The sequence below is a fragment of the Odocoileus virginianus genome, unplaced genomic scaffold (assembly GCF_023699985.2).
Source record: "Odocoileus virginianus isolate 20LAN1187 ecotype Illinois unplaced genomic scaffold, Ovbor_1.2 Unplaced_Scaffold_4, whole genome shotgun sequence".
Lineage (NCBI taxonomy): Eukaryota > Metazoa > Chordata > Mammalia > Artiodactyla > Cervidae > Odocoileus > Odocoileus virginianus.
In genome coordinates, this window is record NW_027224266.1 from 3,576,428 (window position 1) to 3,596,981 (window position 20,554).

Sequence of the window (20,554 nt, forward strand, 5' to 3'; positions counted from 1 at the left end):
GGAAGTTGGACCCCTCATACACTGCTGGCGTAAATGTAAAATAGGATGGTTGCTGTGGAAAACACTTTGGCATGTCCTCAAAATGTTAAACATAAAGTTATATAGCCCAGCAACTCCAGTCTTAGATAGATACCCAAGAGAACTGAAAACATAAGTTCACATAAAAACTTGTACATGAATGTTCATAGCATCATTATTCATTTTAGTCCAAAAGTATCAACAATCTGAATATCAATTTGTGAGTGGGCAAACAAAATAGGTATAACCATACAATGTAATATTATTCAGCCATGAAAAGGAACAGAGTATAATACATGTTAAAACACAGATGAACCTTGAAACTATTAAGCTGAAGTGAAAGAAGCCAGATACAAAAGGACAAATATTATATCATTCTACTTATATGAGGTATCCAGAGTAGTCCCATTCAGAGATAGAAAAGAGAATGGTGGTTTTCAGCAGCTAAGGGGAGGGTAGAATGAGGAGTTACTGCTTAATGGGTACAGTTTCACTTCAGGAAGATGAAAAATCCTGGAGAAGATGGTGGTAATGAGTACACAACAATGTAAATGCACTTAATGTCACTATGAAGGAGGAAACAGAACAGGCTCTGTCTTGAAAGCAGGACTCCATCTTGGGCCAGACTGTGGACTTTGAGCTATATGCCCAGTATCTATGGAAATGACATATCAACTGGAAAACCAGGCCCCCAGAAGGAAGAGCCCCAGGACTAGCACCTATACTCTCTGCAGCCTAAAAGAATATCCTAACTATCTGTGTAACCGGATAGAATCACATTGTATTATGCTTATTGGGGTATGACCACAGGCCTATTGATAATTGTCCACTGTTAACTACCTAGGCTTAAGGCATATGAATCACGGGTTAACTTTGATTGTATCTTTCTTTTTCCTTTGTTCAGACTAGTTTCAGGGAACCTTATACACTTAGGGTATATAAGGTTTTCACAAAAACTGGTCGGGGTCCTTGGCTAAGAGGAGACTCTGCCTTGGGCCCACAGGTATAATAATAAACTGCACTCCACCACCTGCATTGTCCTTCTGAGTGAGTTTGTTTCCTGGAACGCGTGGCTACAACAACTGAACTACATATACACTTAAAAAGGTTTAAAAAGTATTATGCTATGCATATTTCATCACAAGAAAAAAGGAATCACGTACCAATACATGCTACAACAGAGATGAACCCTACAAACATACTTAAATGAAAGAAGCCAGACACAAAAGGACACATGCAAGATTCCACTTATACGAAATGTCCAGAATAGGCAAACCTATACAGAGAGAAAATAGATTAGCCAGGACCTAGGGGGAAGTGAGAAATTAACCACTAACAGGAATGAGGTTTCTTTTTAAGGGTGATGGAAACGTTTTCAAATTAGACAGTAGTGAGCACAAAGTACAACACCATGACAATACTAACAACCACTGAATTTATTATGCATTTTTAAAGGATAAATTATATGTTTAGTGAATTTTATCTCAAAAAAATTTTTGGACAGTAAGTCTTCCCCCAGACTGAGGAATGTAAATCCAAGACAGAAACTATCCTTTTTTTTTTTTTTTTCAGAAAAGAGTCCTGTTTATTTCATTTCTGAAAGCTGCAGGCCTTGACTTCCTCGGGGCTCTGGCCTCACAGGCTGGTGCTAACTGGCACAGCTACTGGTGTCTGCCTGCGAACCCCCAAATATGGTGGTGCCCCAGAGGGAGAGGGGAGGTCCCCGAGACATAGGCAGAAACTATCCTTTTTATGACCTTGACTCAGAAATGAGTCACTAAACAAATATCATATAGTAATGCATATATATGGAATCTAGAAAAATGGTATTGATGAATCTATCTGAACCTATCTGCAGTGCAGGAATAGACACAGAGAGAATGAACTTGTGGACATAGGCGGGGGGCGGGAAGGAGTGGGTGGGATGAATTGAGAGCATAACATTGACATATATACACTACCATATATAAAATATATAGCTAGATAGCAGGAAGCTGCTGTGTGACATGGGGCGCTCAGCTCAGTGCTCTGTGATGACCTAGAAGGGTGGGATGAGGGGATGGGGAGGCGCTAAAGAGGGAGGGGACATATGTATACTTATAGCTGATTCACACTGTTGTACAGCAGAAACCAACACAACATTGTAAAGCAATTATCCTCCAATTAAAAATAAATAAATGTTTCTGAGACAAAAAAAAAGAAAGAAATGAGCCCCTAAGTCTGACTGATGTTCCAAATCAGGTTTTACACTTATATCATGAAACTCCTATCATTTCAGTTTCACAACATGGGGAAGGTAATAACAACTCCCATCTACAGATGAAACTCAGGCTCCCCAAGGTTAAGTTCATTTCCCCAGGCCACAAGGCCAATGGGTGTCAAAGTTCAGATTGGAACCTAAATACAGCTAAGTCCACAACGTGTCCTCTTAACTGCCATCTGTGGTGGTTCTTAACCATACACATCATTTGTAAAACCATACACAGTTCAGAACCAGCCCCCTCAACATCACTTAAAGCAGCAGTCCCCAATCTTTTTGGAACCAGGGGCCAGTTTTGTGGAAGATACTTTTTCCACAGACCAGGTGTTGGCGGGTGGTTTCAAAATGATTCAAGCACATTACATTTATTGTTCACTTTATTTCTATTATTATTACATCAGCTCCACCTCAGATTATCAGGCATTAGATTCCCAAGGTTGGGGACCCCTCATTTAAATCATCATTTCTGGGGCTTGGTCCATACACTCAAATGTCTTTAAGCTCCCCATGTGTTTCTCTATACATAGAACCACCTCACTGTCTTACAGTTTTGTATTGTTAACACGGGCAGCTGATGCCAGCTGGATGGTGAGTGCCATGGGGCAGGGCCCCACCCCAAGCCTCCCTGTGACTGCCACTGTGACAGTACAATGCCTACCCGCAGGTGGCAGGTCATCATTGGACAGAAGGATTCAGAGCAACCGCCACCCAGAATGTCAGTTACCAGGGGGTTCTGGTGAGGGGAGCACAGTTTGTGGCTGGGAGCTGGCCTACCTGGCCACTCACGCCAGTGGGCAGGAGGTTCACTGGGGCCCCCTTTGGTGGGCAGCCCTTGTTGCCAACTTGGGCGCCTCGGCTCAGGCCATAACAGAGGTGTCAGGAAATAACACTATCCCCAGGCTTTCTCTCCCAGTTTCTAATTTAGGAGAGCCAGCTCAAGGCCTAGAATTCACTAAGGCTTTGTGGCTATTTGTCCAACAGTCAGCATGGAACACCGAAGCCGACCTCGGGGCATTGGTCTGAGCCGAGTCCCTGGAACTCAGTCCCGAATTCCCCGGGCCCCAGTCCCCTTCCATGTGGAACAGGAGGCCAGAGGAGAAGATGAATCGGAGGTTCGAGAGCTACCTCGTCCGAGAACACCTACCCCTGTCTACAGATCACCTCAAAGTGAAGAAATGACAGACAACGTTATTATGGGTAAGGAGATGCTCCCCACTAACCCCCTCTACCACCCTCAGCAAAAGAGAGGTGACTTCCTCCTTTGCCCACAGGAAACAGGTCAGGAAACAAAAAGCAGAGCATATAATGGGTAGGACTGGGGAGAGGGATGAGTTTGTTTCCTATTTGCATCAAAGGGTTGTCTGGAGGGGTACAATATGTGAAAGCAACCTTAAACTATGACAGACTATCGGGAACATTAGAAGCTATTTACAAAATCAAGTGTATACAATAGCAAATGCTCAGCTGCACCAGGCACCTTGGGAATCCACGTAGATTTTGACCCCCAGGGAGCTGACAGTCTGAGGAAACAGAAACTGCTGGATGGCTTTTGTGGGATTCAGAAAAATGACAAGAATTCACAGGAAAGTAGAAGGGAGACATAAAAGTTACCGGTGGCTTACCTCTTCCTGGTGTGCACATTGTGGGTCTCCCCTCAGTTCTCATCTGCCATCTTAGCCAATGGGTGAGTGATGGGGTTACTTGTCAGAAAATGGAATAAAACCATGCCTGGGAGAAAGGGTTTTGTGGGAATGTAGCAAGTCTTGATTTTAAAAGAGTAATACACACCTTGAGACAGTCTCAAATCACCAAACTGACTTTTCTGCTTGAGATTCTTTCCCACTGAAAGACAATAATTGACCTCAAGATACTGCTTTTCAGGTTAGACCTTTCTTATCCAAATTCTCCCAGGACTTAAAAGGGCTTACAACTAGAGTCATGGTGCCAATTCACCCAGCTCACTGCAGGAAAAGGAGAATAAGTATCTGTTGTGAAGTGAAAGTTGCTCAGTTGTGTCCGACTCTTTGTGACCCCATGGACTATAAAGTCCATGGAATTCTCCAGGCCAGAATACTGGAGTGGGTAGCCTTTCCCTTCCCCAGGGGATCTTCCCAACCCAGGGATCGAACCCAGGTCTCCCACATTGCAGGCGGATTCTTTACCAGCTGAGCCACCAGGGAAGCCCTAAGTATCTGTTAGAGGTATAAAATCAGCTTCCCAGTTGGCTCAGTGATAAAGAATCCGCCTGCCAATGCAGGAGACGTGGGTTTGATCCCTAGATCGGGAAGATTCCCTGGAGGAGGAAATGGCAGCCCATTCCAATATTCTTGCCTGGGACAAGAATTCTGTCCAGGGACAGAGGAGCCTAGCAGGCGACAGTCCACAGAGTCACAAAGAGTCTGACAGGACTGTGCAACTGAGCGCATCGCGCCCGCGCGCGCACATGCGCGCGCACACACACACACACACACACACACACACACACACACACAAAGGCATAAAATTTCAGAAGCAGAAAGGTTACTTTGGGGAGCGGGTGACGGATGGTAGTGAGGCTCCCGTAGGAGAGATGTGCGCGGAAGAATAAGAGGGTCTGATCAGTCACCTGCAATGGCGGGAGCGCAGTCTCCCTCAAAGCTTTGTGGAAGAGATGGGCCTGGAAAGATGAGGAGCACCTAAAACACTGCTGACGGCGAACAGGGATGGCTGGGAGAGGGCAGGGTGGTCTAGGAGGGCAGGAGACCCGCCGCGGCCGTCACAAAATCACAAACTAAGTTGGGCTTCGCGGTGCGGCTTCGGGGAGTACACTGGGCTTGCCCGCAGGGAGCAGGCGCAAATGCCTCCAGGTGAGGGTGGAGAGTCGCGAGGAGGGGCTGACAGACTGTAGGGGCCAAGGGCCTTCAGCACCTAGCCCATTCCTCTTTCTGGACAGAACTAGTTTGGAAAGGGTTGTCACAGGGAGTAAGGATATAACATGTGAAAGCAACTTAAAACTGACTGGCAGTTGGAAACATTAGGTGTTATTCGCAAAATCAAAAGCTTACAATGGCAAATGCTCACCTTGTGCCAGGTGCCTTGGGAAACAAAGCTGAATTCCACATCGATTTTGACCCCCAGGGAGCTGACAGTCTAACAGAGGAAAGTGAAATGTTGAATGGCTTCTGTGGGATTCAGAAAGATGACAAGATCTCGGAGGAGACTAGAAGGGACCCCGGGGGGCGGGGGGGAGCATAAAGAGTGCGGAAGACTCCTGTAAAATGATGGGGTAATTGTCAGACGATGGACCTATACTGCGCTGGAAGAAAGGCTGGTTTTCCGGGAACTTTTCAAGTTAAAAAATAAGACACCTTTGAGGCAGGCTTAAGTCACCAAACTGCCTGTTTGCCTTGCCTGCTGGAGAAGAGTAAATGGTTAGGCCTTTCTTCAAGTTTTCCCAGGATTTACAAACTTGCAAGGGCTTCAACTAGGGGCGGAGGTGGGGGGAGTCGTGGCGTTGTTGGCAGATCAAGGAAAAAAACAGTACCTGTTAGAAGTATAAAGTGCAAACCATTCAGAGATAAGTTAATTTCACTTTTGGGGGGGCGGGGGGAAATGGTGTGCAGTGGTAAGGCTGTGTGGAAGAGACGAGCGTAAAAGGATGTCTGAAGACGTGTGAGGGCGGGAGCGCGTGAGACCAGTCACGGCAGCTGTCGCTTCTCAGAGTTAGGCAAAGCGCCGTGCCTGGGCCCGCCCTAGGGCGCATGCGCAAACACCCGCAGGGGGGATGAGTGGGCGGGGCTGGCGACCACGTGGCTGGGCCGGCTCCGGGAGAGCCCGGGAAGCGGGCGACTGGGGGAGCGGAGGGGCGGGGGAGTGAGGAGGAGGGGCTGGTCTCGCGAGGCCGCGCTTGGGCTCGAACGGGCATTGAGCGCGCGGTTGGAGCTGCCTGGCGGCGGGAGAAGTAGCGTTCGAGCCAAGGGACGTGCGACTACCCTCGCGTGGTCATGGAGGCGCCGCCCCCGCCGCTACCCGCGATGACTCTGGCCCCTGGCCGGAGCCGAAAGCTCCTGCTGCTGCCTCTGCTGCTGTTCTTGCTGCGGGCCGAAGCTGTGCGGGACTTGGAGGCGGAGGAGAGGCCCCGAACCCGCGAAGAGGAGTGCCACTTCTATGCGGGTGGCCAAGTGTACCCGGGAGAGGTGTCCCGGGTTTCGGTCGGCGACCACTCCCTGCACCTCAGCAAAGCGAAAAGTAGGTGGTGCCCCACCACGGCGGGATGACCGGCGGCACCCGGAGGTGGGGAGGGCCAGGGGACACATGTACCCTGGTTACGGTGGCTACCCGGGGGCCTGGCTTGGGCGGCACCTCCTGGGCTACCTCCGGTCCCGAAGGGGAGCTTGGTTCTCCTGGGCAGTGGGGGGATGGAGGGGGTTCCAGAGGTGTGAAGAAAGGGGTGGGTTCCACTGTTCAGATTTTGGAGGAATTAGTGGTTACCCCAAAAGCCGCAGATGAGGGAGAGGGTGGCCCTGGTCCTGGGCTTGCAGGCGACGAGGATGTTGTGTAAACTAGAACATTTCCTCAAACATCGCGAAGTGCCTGCAGCGCATCGCGTCTGTTTTCAAGTGCGATTTCGGAGAAGAATGCGCTGATAAGTTGAATAACGATTCACAGAAAGTTTGGATAAACAGAAAAGTGGCTAATCAACGTTTGGCTCAGGAGAGGAAACGTTTCATTTTGTTGTTGTTGCATCTTACAAAGAAAACTGTTAAAAGCCACCTTCCCAGAGACCTATAGAGTTAATGGGCATCCTTTGTGTTTCTCAGAAATGAAGAGCTTGTTACACGGTGTATCTTGAAGGCTCTTTGTAGGGAAATGCGGAAAAGGAGGTTAGAAGTAATGCATTTGGGTTGATGATAAACCTCGTGGCAAATTTGTGTCCTGCCAGTTTGGCTTTTGATTATTTGCATTTCTGTCCAGTGTACACAACTAATGGCCACTTTCAGAAAAGACACGTCAGACTAAGTGGATACTGAGAAAATTGTGGCCTGCTGCATCTGGATGTTAAGATGAGCCAAAAAGAAGTGGGTAGGGACTAAAGGATAAAGAGTGTCCCTTGCTTGCTTTTAAATAACCTGCTTTTCCTACTGACCATCTGGCATTCTGAAGATGTGTATTTGGCTTTTGTGGTCCAGTTACAGCATGTTCCTTGGCCATGTTCAGTGAAAAAAAGCAATACTTTGCAGTTATGAATCCCCAGTGTTAAATGGAATGTTGATATGCCTTAGGATGGAGTGGGAGTGATAAATGAGAAAAACTGTTGCCTCCTTAAACATCTGCAGTTCTTTCCTACTGCAAGTTATCTTTAGGTTTTTGTTTTTTAAAAAGCTAGTGTTACACTTTCTTTTGTGTGTGTGTGTGTTACACTTTCAAAATCATATTTCCAAGTCTCATTGCTTTTACTTGCCTCGGAAGATATTTTGAAATATGGCAGCCAGTTAAAGTGGCATTTACTGGCATTACATATATTTCCCGTAACATGCCATCCAAGTCTGCTCATGGAAGCTAATGGTAGTAATAAGATTTCCCTCTACCAGCAGACCTTTTCAAATTTTAGGTATTTGCTACATTTCTCTAATGTGTAGAGAATCTAGAATTACAGGTACAAGGACCTTCACTCAAAATAGAATATTATGGAGCTATTAAGTTCATACTTTCAGATATTTTTAGTAACATGAATAATTATTCATGATCTAATGCTTACTTTTTTCACAAGTGGGATGCAACAAGATCCAAATTTGTGTTTAAAAAGACTAGGAGGAAGGACATCAAAATGTTAACAGTAGTTAAACAGATGGGTTATGGGGAAAGGGAATTTAAATATACTTTATACTGCTTTCCTTTTGCTTTGTTAATTACATGATTTGTATTTGGGACAATTTTTGGGTTTTGTTTGTAAGAACATTATTTTTTTTATTTTAATTGGAGGCTAATTACAATATTGTGGTGGTTTTGCCATACATTCACATGAATCAGCCATGGGTGTACATGTGTTCCCCATCCTGACATGTGAATGGTTGCTTTGGGAATTCCATTTATAGATCTTAGCAAACTGAATTCTCTTTGCTCTATAAACTGATGACAGTTTTTTTTTTTAACTAACACTGCAGTTCGTAAATCAAGAACCCAAAATTTCCCTCCCCGAAAAAGAAAAGCCATATCTAGGTACAGTCAAGGATATGAAGGCATGCCTTTCCACCACCTTGACAACATTGTTACCATTTAACAAACCTTTACCAATTTGTTAAGATAATAAAGCATTCCATCAGTGTCTATAAAAAAGAACCCAAAAGTCAAAATTTTCAGAGCAAAATTTTTCAGTTTTATTGGTTTTCCCAATATGCTAAAATCACTATGGACTATCATTGTAACACATTATTACAACTATAACCTCACACTTGAGTAATATTTTTAAGTAATATATATAAAGCATATATAGTCCCATATCCTTCTGCTATCTAATTCTCCCTCCTGGCCTTTACCTAATCAGATCAGGATGCTTTTGTGAGATAGGCTGCTGGCTCAAGATAAGTAATCACCTGTTATACATTAACTCCACAGAGAAATTAATCTTAAGTGTTTCCCTGTTTTCAGAGTTATCAAAAATGCTGGCTAGTATACAAAATATAATAAATTCTATTATAACCCTTACTTTCTAGGAACCTTAGTCAAATTGGAAGCAAGTATTGACATTAATGTATGTGATGGTTCTGAAAGTTTAAGTGCTATCTAAATGTGTTAACATAATATCAAGGTACATTATTATCAGAGCATGTTGGCTAGACTTCCAAGCATACACTGACAAGACAGCAGCATGAACTATTCAATTTCCATTAGGTCACTTGTTCAAGAGGGTCGCCTCTTTCAAAGCCTGGAAAATAATCCTATGGTCTAGGATTTTACACTTCTGTCCTGACATATTTGCAGATTTCCTATTCCTTGAATGTAGCAGCAGGTCCTCCATGTATATTCAAGAAACTGGACAAACACTTAAATTAATACATCTGGAAGACTGCCATTAGAGAATGGAAAATCTAACTGTTTGAAACGTGGGAAGCTGATTAACTTGGAGGAACTATAGTGAAGTATCCTGTAGGGTTTAGTGCAGGGATAGAATGTAGGGGGTCTGTGAGCATGAATAGGAAAAAGAATCTTTATTTTCACTAATCTCCAGCTGAAATATAGCAGTTATTTCCATTATGAACATCAGCAGCAAACCACCTTAGCCTCAGCGGTACTCGTTGTCGCCAAGTAGAATCACATACATTTCATACCATTATTATGGATGCTGCCGGTATCCTGGAACATCATTTACACTCATCACAATCTTGAGTAGTTACTAGATCACTGCCAAGTCTCAGAGTTTTAACGTGTTAAGAAAAAGGACACAAATATTAATATATCACCAGTTTTTTTTTATAGTTTTGATGATTGCATTTCATTGTAATATATTTCCTTTGAAATTCTAAATATTCTAAATATTTTATGCATTCAATAACACTGCAGAAGTCCATCTGCATCACCAGACTGCTAAAAGAGGTCCAAAGATTCCCTCTGAAGCCTTGGTTTTTAATGATGTCCTAAAGATGTCCTTCTGTCATCCCACCAACCCTCTCATCGTTTAAGAACATCATATATTTTTCTTTCTTAGTTTCCAAGCCAGCACCTTATTGGGAAGGAACAGCTGTGATAAATGGAGAATTTAAGGAGCTCAAGTTAACTGATTATCGTGGGAAGTACCTGGTTTTTTTCTTCTACCCACTTGATTTGTAAGTAATCCATATCATAGCAGCTAGTAATACCTCAGTCATTATTCATCTTTGCTCAGGAGCATCATATAGTTAGAAATTTCTTAGCACTTGTTCATAAAGGGCAACCTGAGATGAGTTTTTTTCAAGAAAGTAACATCTTGAATATATTTCAGAATCATAACCCATTGACCCCAATGTTGTATACTTATATATATGTGATTGTGTTAACATAATCATTAGACAAAAACCACAGTTATATTCATTAAACTCTACTTACTAAGGCAAGAAAATGGACTGAGAATATTTTAGAAAGCATTTAAATAGCAAGACTTAGACCACAAATCTGTTTCTCTGTTAACGTGAATATTTATAAGGCTTTTTCTATGGTGATAGAATTTAACTTTGGTTTTATTATTTTTGTTCCTTGCTGCATGTTACTTTCCTGTGATTTGAACATTTTCCTGAAAATATTGGATATGTTTAAGGAATAACACCTATTAACATAAAGTATGATTATGGAGGGGGTTCTCTTTAATTCTGACAGCACTTTTATAGGTAGAAAGTTGACTCAAAGTAAAGATTCTTGGAGTTTTAGTCACACTGAGGATTTATTTTTGAATTTTTCAAATTCCATGAAAATGAAAAGATACCAAAGAGAGTTATCCCAACTTTGATCTTTTCTGTTTGAATATGTTTTTTGGTTACAAAAAGTAAATAGATTATTCTGTCTGTGCCACTGTATACTAAGTTCCTTTTTCCATTAGGAGTAATCTAGAACTATGTAAATATATTTTAAATTTGTAGGGAGGATATACTTAAGCTCATATCTTTATGTCTATAGACCGGGGGCAGCAAACTTCTTCTGTACAGGGCCAGATAGTAAAAATTTTAGTCTTGAAGTGATCTTCATTGCAACTACTCAACTTTGCCATTATAGCATAAAATAGCAACAGATAATAATAAAGGGGTCTTGTACACCATTAAAAGTTTATTTACAAAAAACAATATACACTAGATTTTGGCCTGTGGGCTGAAGTTTGCTGACTCCTCTAATCCAAATAGAATTCTCATAAAAATGTGTACATTGAGACTGAAACAAACCATGAATCTGCATAATATGTAATCTTTTAAATTAGTAAGAACTTCCTTATTTCTAATCAATTTGTACTATAGTTTGACTAACTAAAATGTGTACTATAACTTCTAATAGAGACCTGAAGTAGACATTTTAATGTATATAAAATGATAGGCCTTCTAAATTCATGTTGCTGTAAAACCAGAAGGCAGCACACATATTAAATATATATGGTGCTAAACCTGAATTGTGAAATTAACCTAACACAGCAGACAAATAAGCTATTTCTCCAGTATTATTTAAAACTCCCCAATGAATAAGACCTATCTAATTAAAGCATGATGTTAGCAATGGTCTTCTGGAGCAAGGAGCTAAGAGAGTTTCTGCTGTTTGCATGTAAAGCCAGCCAAACTGGACCTGGTTAGAGAAAGAAGAATTCTGGGACATTTGCCACAGTCTATAAGGAAGAAAATCAGAATTGTAACCCTTCAGGTTTCTGCCAAAACTTTTATGTTGGGCCAGTAAGAAAGGAATGGCAACCCACTCCAGTATTTTTGCCTAGAGAATCCCATGGACAGAGGAGCCTGGTGGGCTACAATCCATGGGGTCACAAAGAGTCGGACATGACTGAGCAACTAACACACAGTATATCTCTAGGTAACATTTCTTGGGATAACAGAAAGGAGGACAAGGGCCAATCATTCTTACCTTTTGGAAAATATTAAAAGTTCATTTTATAGGCCAGATTTCCAAGGACATAATCTGGATTAGAACTGTCTTCTTGCATATGGCAGTCCTCCACTCGAACAACTGAAACATTTGAAAAGCCTATATTGGACTGTGGTAGGAACCTGTCCCCTAAGTCTATGTTTTTCAAACCTTCTTGACCATAACACACAGCAGGAAATCCATTTTTCCTTGCTGCCCTGTACACTTACACATACATACAAGGTAACATTCAGTTTGTATGCACCAATATAAAGTTTATCAAGACATAATTGAGGACTCTATATTTTTAAATTAAATGATATTTGATCCAGTGACCATTTTTTAGACTACTCCATCTTGAGAAGGTTCATATATAAAATTTTTCTTAATGTACATTTTTATATACTAAAGTGTTTATAAAACCAAAATCATTTGAAACTAAGTATGTGTGTTTTTTGAGAATAATGACTTTTTCTTCCAGCACTTTTGTGTGTCCAACTGAAATCATCGCCTTTGGTGATAGAATTGACGAATTCAGATCAATCAACACTGAAGTGGTAGCCTGCTCTGTTGATTCACAGTTCACCCATTTGGCCTGGTCAGTATCTTAAACTTAACATTTATAGGGAAAGAATAGACATACTCTTAAATTATGGGCAGACAACTCTTAACATGACAGGAATATAATTATTTATCAGACAGTTCAGGGATAAATTTATCTGAGAGCTGCTAGTTCAATGAAAGTAAAGTAAAAATGTTTAAAGATTTTATAGAACATTTCAAATTTTGGGAAAAGTTAAATTCAAAAGATACAGGGACTTCCCTGGCAGTCCAGTGGTGAAGAATTCACCTTCCAGTGCAGCAGGTACCAGTTCATTTGCTGGTCAGGGAGCTAAGACTCCACATGCCTCACAGCCAAAAACCCAAAACATAAAAACAGAAACAATATTGTAACAAATTCAATAAAGATTTAAAAAATGGTCTGTACCAAATAATTATTTTTTTAAAAGATGTAATATCCACAGCAAAAACCACTGAATTCTATGATTATTATGATAAATTGGATAACCTTAATCTGGAGAAATAAAATTTTTTATATTTATTTTCTTAGCAATGATTAAATAATTTTTAATTCATTAATCATGAAAAGATGTTCCACCTAATTGCACAAAATTTAAAATGACAAGAGATGCCATGCACATGTTTGTGTGCATATGCAAGGAGTGTGGACTATTTTAATATATGCTGTTTACTTAACCCTGAAAGGTACATTTTCTGTTAACAGGATTAATACTCCTCGAAGACAAGGAGGACTTGGGTCAATAAGGATTCCACTTCTTGCAGATTTGAACCATCAGATCTCAAAGGACTATGGCGTATATCTGGAAGACTCAGGCCACACTCTTAGGTACCTTTCAGTAGTTGTACATGATGACAAATACAAACATTTGTAAACCTACTTGAAATGGAATTAGAAGATACAAGGTTTGATCAAGAAATATTTGTTCTACTTGCAAAAATGTTGTAGATACCATTAAAAATAATTGGTGAGTGCCTGACTGAAACTACGTGAGTGTCAAAGACTTTTAGAACTGGAAAATTCTAGAGGTCTTCAACCCTGTCATTTTACATAAAAACAGATTCAGCATTCCAAGAACTTAGCCAAAGTGACTATAGTTAATTGCAGAACCCAGACATGAGCCCAGGTCCCCAAACTTTCTGTCCATTTCTTTTTCTTTTCCAAACTGACTCGAGTAATAGTTTTTCTAAATACAAGTATCATAGTATTTAGCAAACCTGTGCCTCCGGAGTAGGAAAAATTAAGGATATATTTTATTAACAGCTCTCATTGAGTTACTTGAGCTAATAACTGCTGATAGAATTCTTAGACAAAAGGGCAGATTCAGCTTGAAATACTTGTAATTTTCTTATAATCATACTGATTTGCTTTGTAGTGCTAATAGTTCTTTTAATGTTTTATGTAAAGGTATCAGTATTTTATAATCTTGCATTTTTTTAGAACAGCTTTATTTAGATATAATTCACATACCATACAACTCACCCATTTAAAGCATACAATTTAGTAATTTTTAGTATTTCACAGTTGTACAACCATCACCACAATCCATGTTAGAACATTTTCATTGCTCCAAAAAGAATCCCATACCCATTAGCAGTTACTCCCCATTTCACCCAGTCCCCCTCTCCTAGCCCTACACAACCACTAATCTACTTTATGTCTTAATAGTTGCCTATTCTGGACATTTCATATAGATGGAATCCTACAGTATCTGCTCTTTTATGACTAGCCTTTTTTCACTTACCGTAATATTTTCAAGGTTCATCCATATTGAATCAGTGTATCCCTGCCAATTTTCTTTTTGTTTTGTACTTGTCAAGTCTATAATGGTTTCTGCCTAGCTATTATTATTAACTCCCAAAGAATAAATATGCCACTAAAGACTGTGGCACTTTTCAAATTGAGAATTATTTGAACATTAACCAAGTAAATTATCTAATATTAGCAAGCACAGCAAATGTCTTAGTCTCATAGTCTACCAAAGAAGCAGTTCACAAAATCAAAAGAGAAAACAGAAGCTACAGTTTGCTACCAAAGAACAGGCAGCTTTTGTTTTTATGTGGAGTATATGGCTATGATGAGTGTTACGGAGGCAAGGTCAAAATTTCCAGTCAGGCTCACTTACTTCAAAACAGACTTGATCACCCTTTATGAGGATTTTCAATTGTGAAAGTAGTATGTGAAAGAACACAAATATGAATAGTAATTAACAATTTTACCTAAGTTTGACCAAGTTGATCTGGTCTAAGGAGACTGAGCCCTAGTAGGTTCAGAGGTTGAGTTACTCATTCAAAAAAAAATTTTAAGTATTGTAGAATAAGGCTTTGCTATGCAGTTTCATCATTTACAGTACAGTCCCAAATCTAGTACATATGAAGATTCAACTGATAATACTACAGTACATTTCAAAGACAAAAACAAAATTTTAATGCTACTGCTTAACAGTGATAATCCCAAAATACACGGTAGATAGGTGTGGGTATAGGGGTGTGTGCATGCACATACCAGTCAAGTAGGTAGGTAGTTATGTTTTTGGTTCTGTATAACATCTTTCTGTTTGAGCGGTACAGGGATTCAAAGTAACTAATATTTGTCTTAACTGAGAACAAATGTCCTCATCTTTCCCATTCTTCTGTTTTACAGAGGTCTCTTCATTATTGATGACAAGGGAATCCTAAGACAGATTACTCTGAATGACCTTCCCGTGGGTAGATCCGTGGATGAGACACTACGTTTGGTTCAGGCATTCCAGTACACTGACAGACACGGAGAAGGTGCCCTTTCCTTCTATTATAGCCTTTGGATTTTTTAGTTTGAGAGATAGTAGCATAATATGGTTTCTTACCTTAAAAGTAATTTTCATGGTTCCAGAGTCTTCCAATTATTTCCAAATTATTAGATCTTTTAAGCAAATCAAATTTTAATTATTAATATGAAAGTGCTTTTAACAAAATATCACTAATATATTCTACCTACTGAATAGGATAGAAAAAATATTGTTTTCATAGTCCATTTGAATATCTCAGAGAAAAGTTTCTGCTACTGTAATTTTTCCCATTATGTTTCTATTAACTTAAAATGTGCCAACCAATCTGGCCATATCTAGTAATGTATGTTTTATTTGCATGTTTTACATTATTTAATTTAAGCTTTTTTCTTCAAGGTAATTCAGAAATCTTTGAGGTTATTCAGTAACACACTAATAATCTATTAGTTCACCCTTTCACTCCAAGTTTTTGCAGTAGCCAAATGGTAAACATCAGATTCTTCTTAAAATAGAACATATGTTATATATTCCTTTCAAAAGTATAACTTAGTGCCTGGGTCAGGGTGCTAAAACAAACAGTGAACCATGGCATCAGGACCAAATACTGCAGGGCACAGAAGATAAGCTTAAGGGAATGTACATTTGAGGAATTTTGCTGTACCCAGATCTTTGAATTCACCAGATTCCCAAACTTTCCAACTTTACTAAAGGAACACTCAATTTGATTTCTTCTGTTATAAATGTAACTAAACATTACTGAGAAAACTGAAAAATAGCTATCTGCTGATAAGCTCCAGGACTAAAATTTCTTGTTGCAAGCCAGTAAGCTAACAAGTCAAGTGTTTGGTGGCCTAGAAATGTTCTCATTAATATAGGTTCTATTTTCAGTATCATTTGGAAAAAGAAAAGCTGAGAGTTGATAGAATTGAACAGTTTTTAAATTGCCTTTTGCCAATTTTTGTTCCTTTCAGTCTGCCCTGCTGGTTGGAAACCTGGTAGTGAAACAGTAAGTCAAGTTCATTTTTCTGTTAAGGGGATGGCTGGGGCCAAAAAGCAGCAGCCAACCCTAGGATAATCTCTGTTTGTAACAGACCTGCCTTGATTTTGTAAATGAAGTAAACATTTCTAGGCAGAACTCCTAAAAGAAGTACAGGCATTCTTTGGACTGTAGGGAGAGTAGCTGAAACTGGGAAAGTAGAATATGGGACTTGATGCTCTGGATTTTAAAGCCAAGTATTCAGAGAATTATATCATTTAAAAAGCAGGAGGAGGGAAGTGGTGGAGACTTGTTCAAATAAATTCAGGGCAAAGAGAACAGTCACAAGAAAAATTTTTCAGTGTATATATTAAAAGCTTTAGAGAAAATCTGGCTTAACTGACAATGAAGCTAATGATTCTCTCCTTGTCATATGAAGGAAAATGAGACTGAAACACATTCTTTCATTTAGGGAGGCTATATAGAGTGTTTCTTTTACTTTGCAGTTTGAGATGAAAAGATTATACCCTAGACTGCCAAAAAATCCATTTGAGCTCCCTGCCCCCTTTTCAGGTTGTAGCATACCATCACTTCATTAGCAGATTATTTTACAAATGCATTAACATCTGTAGCCATGCTCCCTTAATGTGTTTGATTTAATTAGATCAAACCTGAAGATGCCATGCAAGCCTGGTGGCCAAGAGAAGAGTTATAAGTAAGTTTGAGAGTGCTTAAGTACAGATGTTAATTCACTAGCAGATCACCTGCCTTTTAAAATAGCTGAGATTAAAATTAGCAGGTAGGACAAATCCAGTCTTTCCTAAATATATATAATTTGGTACAGGAAAATAATCTTGACCTTCTTTAGTCAAGAGATGGGCAACTATTATCAGACTACTGATGATGTACATTGTCTTCTTTTCTTCAACAGATAATCCCAGATCCAGCCGGGAAACTGAAGTATTTCGATAAAATGAACTGAAAATACTTCCTCAGGTCACAGTGCTTGAAACTTCTCAATAAAACTCACTGTGTATTACCACACTGTGTTACAGTAGTAGTTTCTGAAATAATACAAAAATCCATGTCAGGAGCCACATATACTTAGTATCATTAGACACTGATGCCAAAAGATAGGCAATTATTCTCTATCTTTCCAAAACAGGAAATGTCAGATTGACTCAAACTAGTAACAAGACTACTAACTGCCATTTATGGAGTACATGCCATGTGCCAGGCATTGTTAGGAGTTTAGGTGCATTTTTTTTTTTCACTTAACTCTCACAGTAACTCTTTGAGTTCTTTATTTCACAGATGAGGAGACAGCTTGCAAAGGTAGAATCAGTCTTTGAACCCAGATAGGCTAATTCTAGTTTCTGGGCTCTTTACATTCCTCTGTGGCTCACCTCTGAGGGCAGCAGGAAAGAATAGGTTGTGAGCACAGTCACCTTCCACTGCGTCTGGTAGAGACAGTGAACCCCAGACTCTGCTCTGTACCCAGCATAAAGCCCTTTGGTTCTCTCTTTTATCTAAATTTACATTTTCAGCTTGTACCAAAATTATAAGTAAGAAATATTTGTATTTAGTTTACCATGAGAGTTCCCTGGTGATTAGAATTCCAGCCTTTCCCTGCAATGGCCCAAGTTCTATCCCTGGTTGGGAAACTGACATCCTGCAAGTTGCACAGCATGGCCAAAAACAAAAAAAGACATAGAGTTTAACAAAAGTTGAATCTCCAAATATAATGTAACCAGCTGTTTGCAAATGACCACATATAAAGCTGAACTCCAGTGCCACTTCATCACCTGCATATGGCAATGGCTTTTTTTTTTTAGCTTTTTTTGGATTCCTCCAAGCTCTCAAGCAAGGGGCAGAGTTTAAAATTATATTTCTTCACTTGTTTACTTTTTTATAGTAAGTTTGAGTAAGTTTTAGGGGCCATTGTCATTTAAAGAATATTGTATCTGGGTCTTCAAATTAAAATTATACATGAATGAAGCTGTTTCTGTACCTAAAGGATATATGTGTACACTGACTCTCTGCTTGTATTTGTTTTTTTTTTAATAGAAACTGGAAATTTCTATAATAGAAACTGGAAATTATTTTCTATATTTAGCCTATCATAAGGAATTGATCTATATGTTAAGTATGTGATTTGAATTATGGTTGATTTAACAAGTGTCACAACTTTTTAGAAAACATAACCACTAATACATGTTAAACACCATTCACAAAGCCCAGATGTGTCAGTGGACCTGTGGTTTGTGTAGAGATGGAAAAGGCAGGGCAATCTATCATTTCTTTTGGGTGGACGATTTACTATTATAATAAGGGAAGCACAGGAGACCTATTCCCAAACATGCAACTTCACAGTCTACAGCCAGTGGTTCTCAACTCGGCACAGTCTCCCAGAGCAGACTGACGTCTGGGGGTATATTTGGTTGTCAACTGTCAGAGTGCTACTGGCATCTAGTGGGTAGACTCAAGGATGCTGCTATGCATCCTACAGTGCACAGGACACTATCTAGTCCAAGGTGTCAATAGTAGCAAGGCTGAGAAACCATTCTCTAGGGATAGTTGCCAACAGATTAAGGAAAGGAGACCAATAATAGTTTAGCTACCTATGCAGCAGAAGGATAGACCATGCCACGACAGTAGAAGATTATCCAAAATAATAGGTCAAGAGGTAGCCCAAAGTTTCTATGAAACACTAGGCAAAGTCTTTTCTGTGTATGTATGTGTATATACACATATACACACGCATACATACACCATATGGGCTTCCCAGATTGCACTAGTGGTAAAGAACCCACCTGCCAATGTAGGAGATGCAGGTTCAATCCCTGAGTCAGAAAGATCCCCTGGAAAAGGGCATGGCAACCCACTCCAGTATTCTTGCCTGTAGGATCCCACAGACCGAAGAACCTGGTGGGCCACAGTCCATGGAGTCACAAAGAGACACGACTGAAGCAACTTAGCATGCATGCAGGCACATACATCAAATAGGGCTTCCCAGGTGGCACGGTGGTCAAGAATCCACCTGCAGTGCAGGAGACCCAGGTTAGATCCCTGGCTTGGGAGGATCCCCTGAAGAAGGGAATGGCTACCCACTCCAGTATTCTTGCCCAGAGGATTCCATGGACAGAGGAACCTGGCAAGCTACAGTCCGTGGAGGTCTCAAAAGAGTCAGACACGACTGAGCAATTAACACTTGCACTGTTTTCATATACCACATATATGAACAACATATATATATATATATATATTTATGAATAACATCTGTAATTCCCTGCTTGTCCCTCAAATCTCTGATCTTCTGTTGGCTATTCCCCAGTTGAGCCTAGCCAGTGTTCTGACCTCTGAAGTACTCATGGTGGCCTGCCCTTTCAGGAATTTCCTAGTCCCCAGAAGCTCATAGAAGGAATCATTCCTCATTCCCATCATTTCTTCCATATCCAAGGATACATCTAATCCAACATAGTAAAACTTTGCATCTGTCAGGAGACTTCCAGGTTCTATATTTTGTTCTTAAATATATTAACCACTATTTTATTAATGATATTTTTGTACCTTACCCTCCCCATGTGATGTTATGGAATACATTCTTGTATTTTGTTACCTATGAATTATGTCACTAAAATTTATCTGAATAGAGGTATTAACATGAATGTGAAGAAACATATACTGCAGGCAAATAGCTCCATAAAGGTCTCCATGCCAGTGGTGGTGGGGGTGTATAAATATGTTTGTGTGTATACATATATATACATACACATATGCATATATATACACACACACTTCTATAAAATCATTAAATTTTTTACTTAGCCTTTAAAAGGAAATAAAATATTTATCATATGTATTTAGTCCAAGATAGCAAAGCAACCTTTTTTTTTTTTTAGTATCTTTGGAAAATTTAATTTGGACCATATTTTTCTTTCTTTAGCTGAAAACATCAAATATTTTCATACATTTTGGGCTCCATGACTTACAAAGGGGCAGTGGGTTTCCTGCAGTTACATAGTATACCCAACTTTCTATAGAAAGATCAGACATTCTCCAACCTTGCTTTTGAATATTTTCTTTAAAATGCTTCAAAGCAACTTTTTGAGTTCCACTGTTAATAACACAATTTGTGCATAATATTGTACACTTAGGTAAATTCCTTAAAAAACTTTTTTAAAGATTCACCATAATTTAAGCTTATAATTTTTTAATTTAATTTAATTATAAATTTTAATTATAAATTAGGCTTAAGCTTATAATTTTTTAAATTAACAAATTAAAAAGCCAAGTCAAATATCCAAATTCACCTAAATCGTGCATTCATTCACATGGAAATTATGACCTGCATATGTGCAAGGTACTTTGCTACGTAATACGAAT

At 39.8% G+C, this 20,554-nt stretch overlaps 1 protein-coding gene across 3 annotated transcripts; it reads left to right on the forward strand.

The window, feature by feature from the left end:
- Nucleotides 1–3,029: 3,029 nt before the first annotated feature.
- PRDX4 (peroxiredoxin 4) lies at nt 3,030–17,210 on the forward strand. Of its 3 annotated transcripts, XM_020896143.2 has the most exons (8): nt 6,147–6,505; nt 9,963–10,080; nt 12,327–12,443; nt 13,131–13,253; nt 15,069–15,199; nt 16,164–16,198; nt 16,833–16,883; nt 17,100–17,210. In XM_020896143.2, exons 1-7 carry the CDS (start codon nt 6,262–6,264, stop codon nt 16,881–16,883), a joined length of 819 nt encoding a protein of 272 aa, XP_020751802.1. In that variant the 5' UTR covers nt 6,147–6,261; the 3' UTR covers nt 17,100–17,210. The 3 variants fall into 3 exon arrangements, with proteins under 3 accessions (XP_020751803.1, XP_020751802.1, XP_020751801.1); XM_020896144.2 differs by lacking the exons at nt 6,147–6,505; nt 16,833–16,883 and adding an exon at nt 3,030–3,475; XM_020896142.2 differs by lacking the exon at nt 16,833–16,883 and having other exon boundaries at nt 6,148–6,505.
- The last annotated feature ends 3,344 nt before the right edge of the window (nt 17,211–20,554 follow it).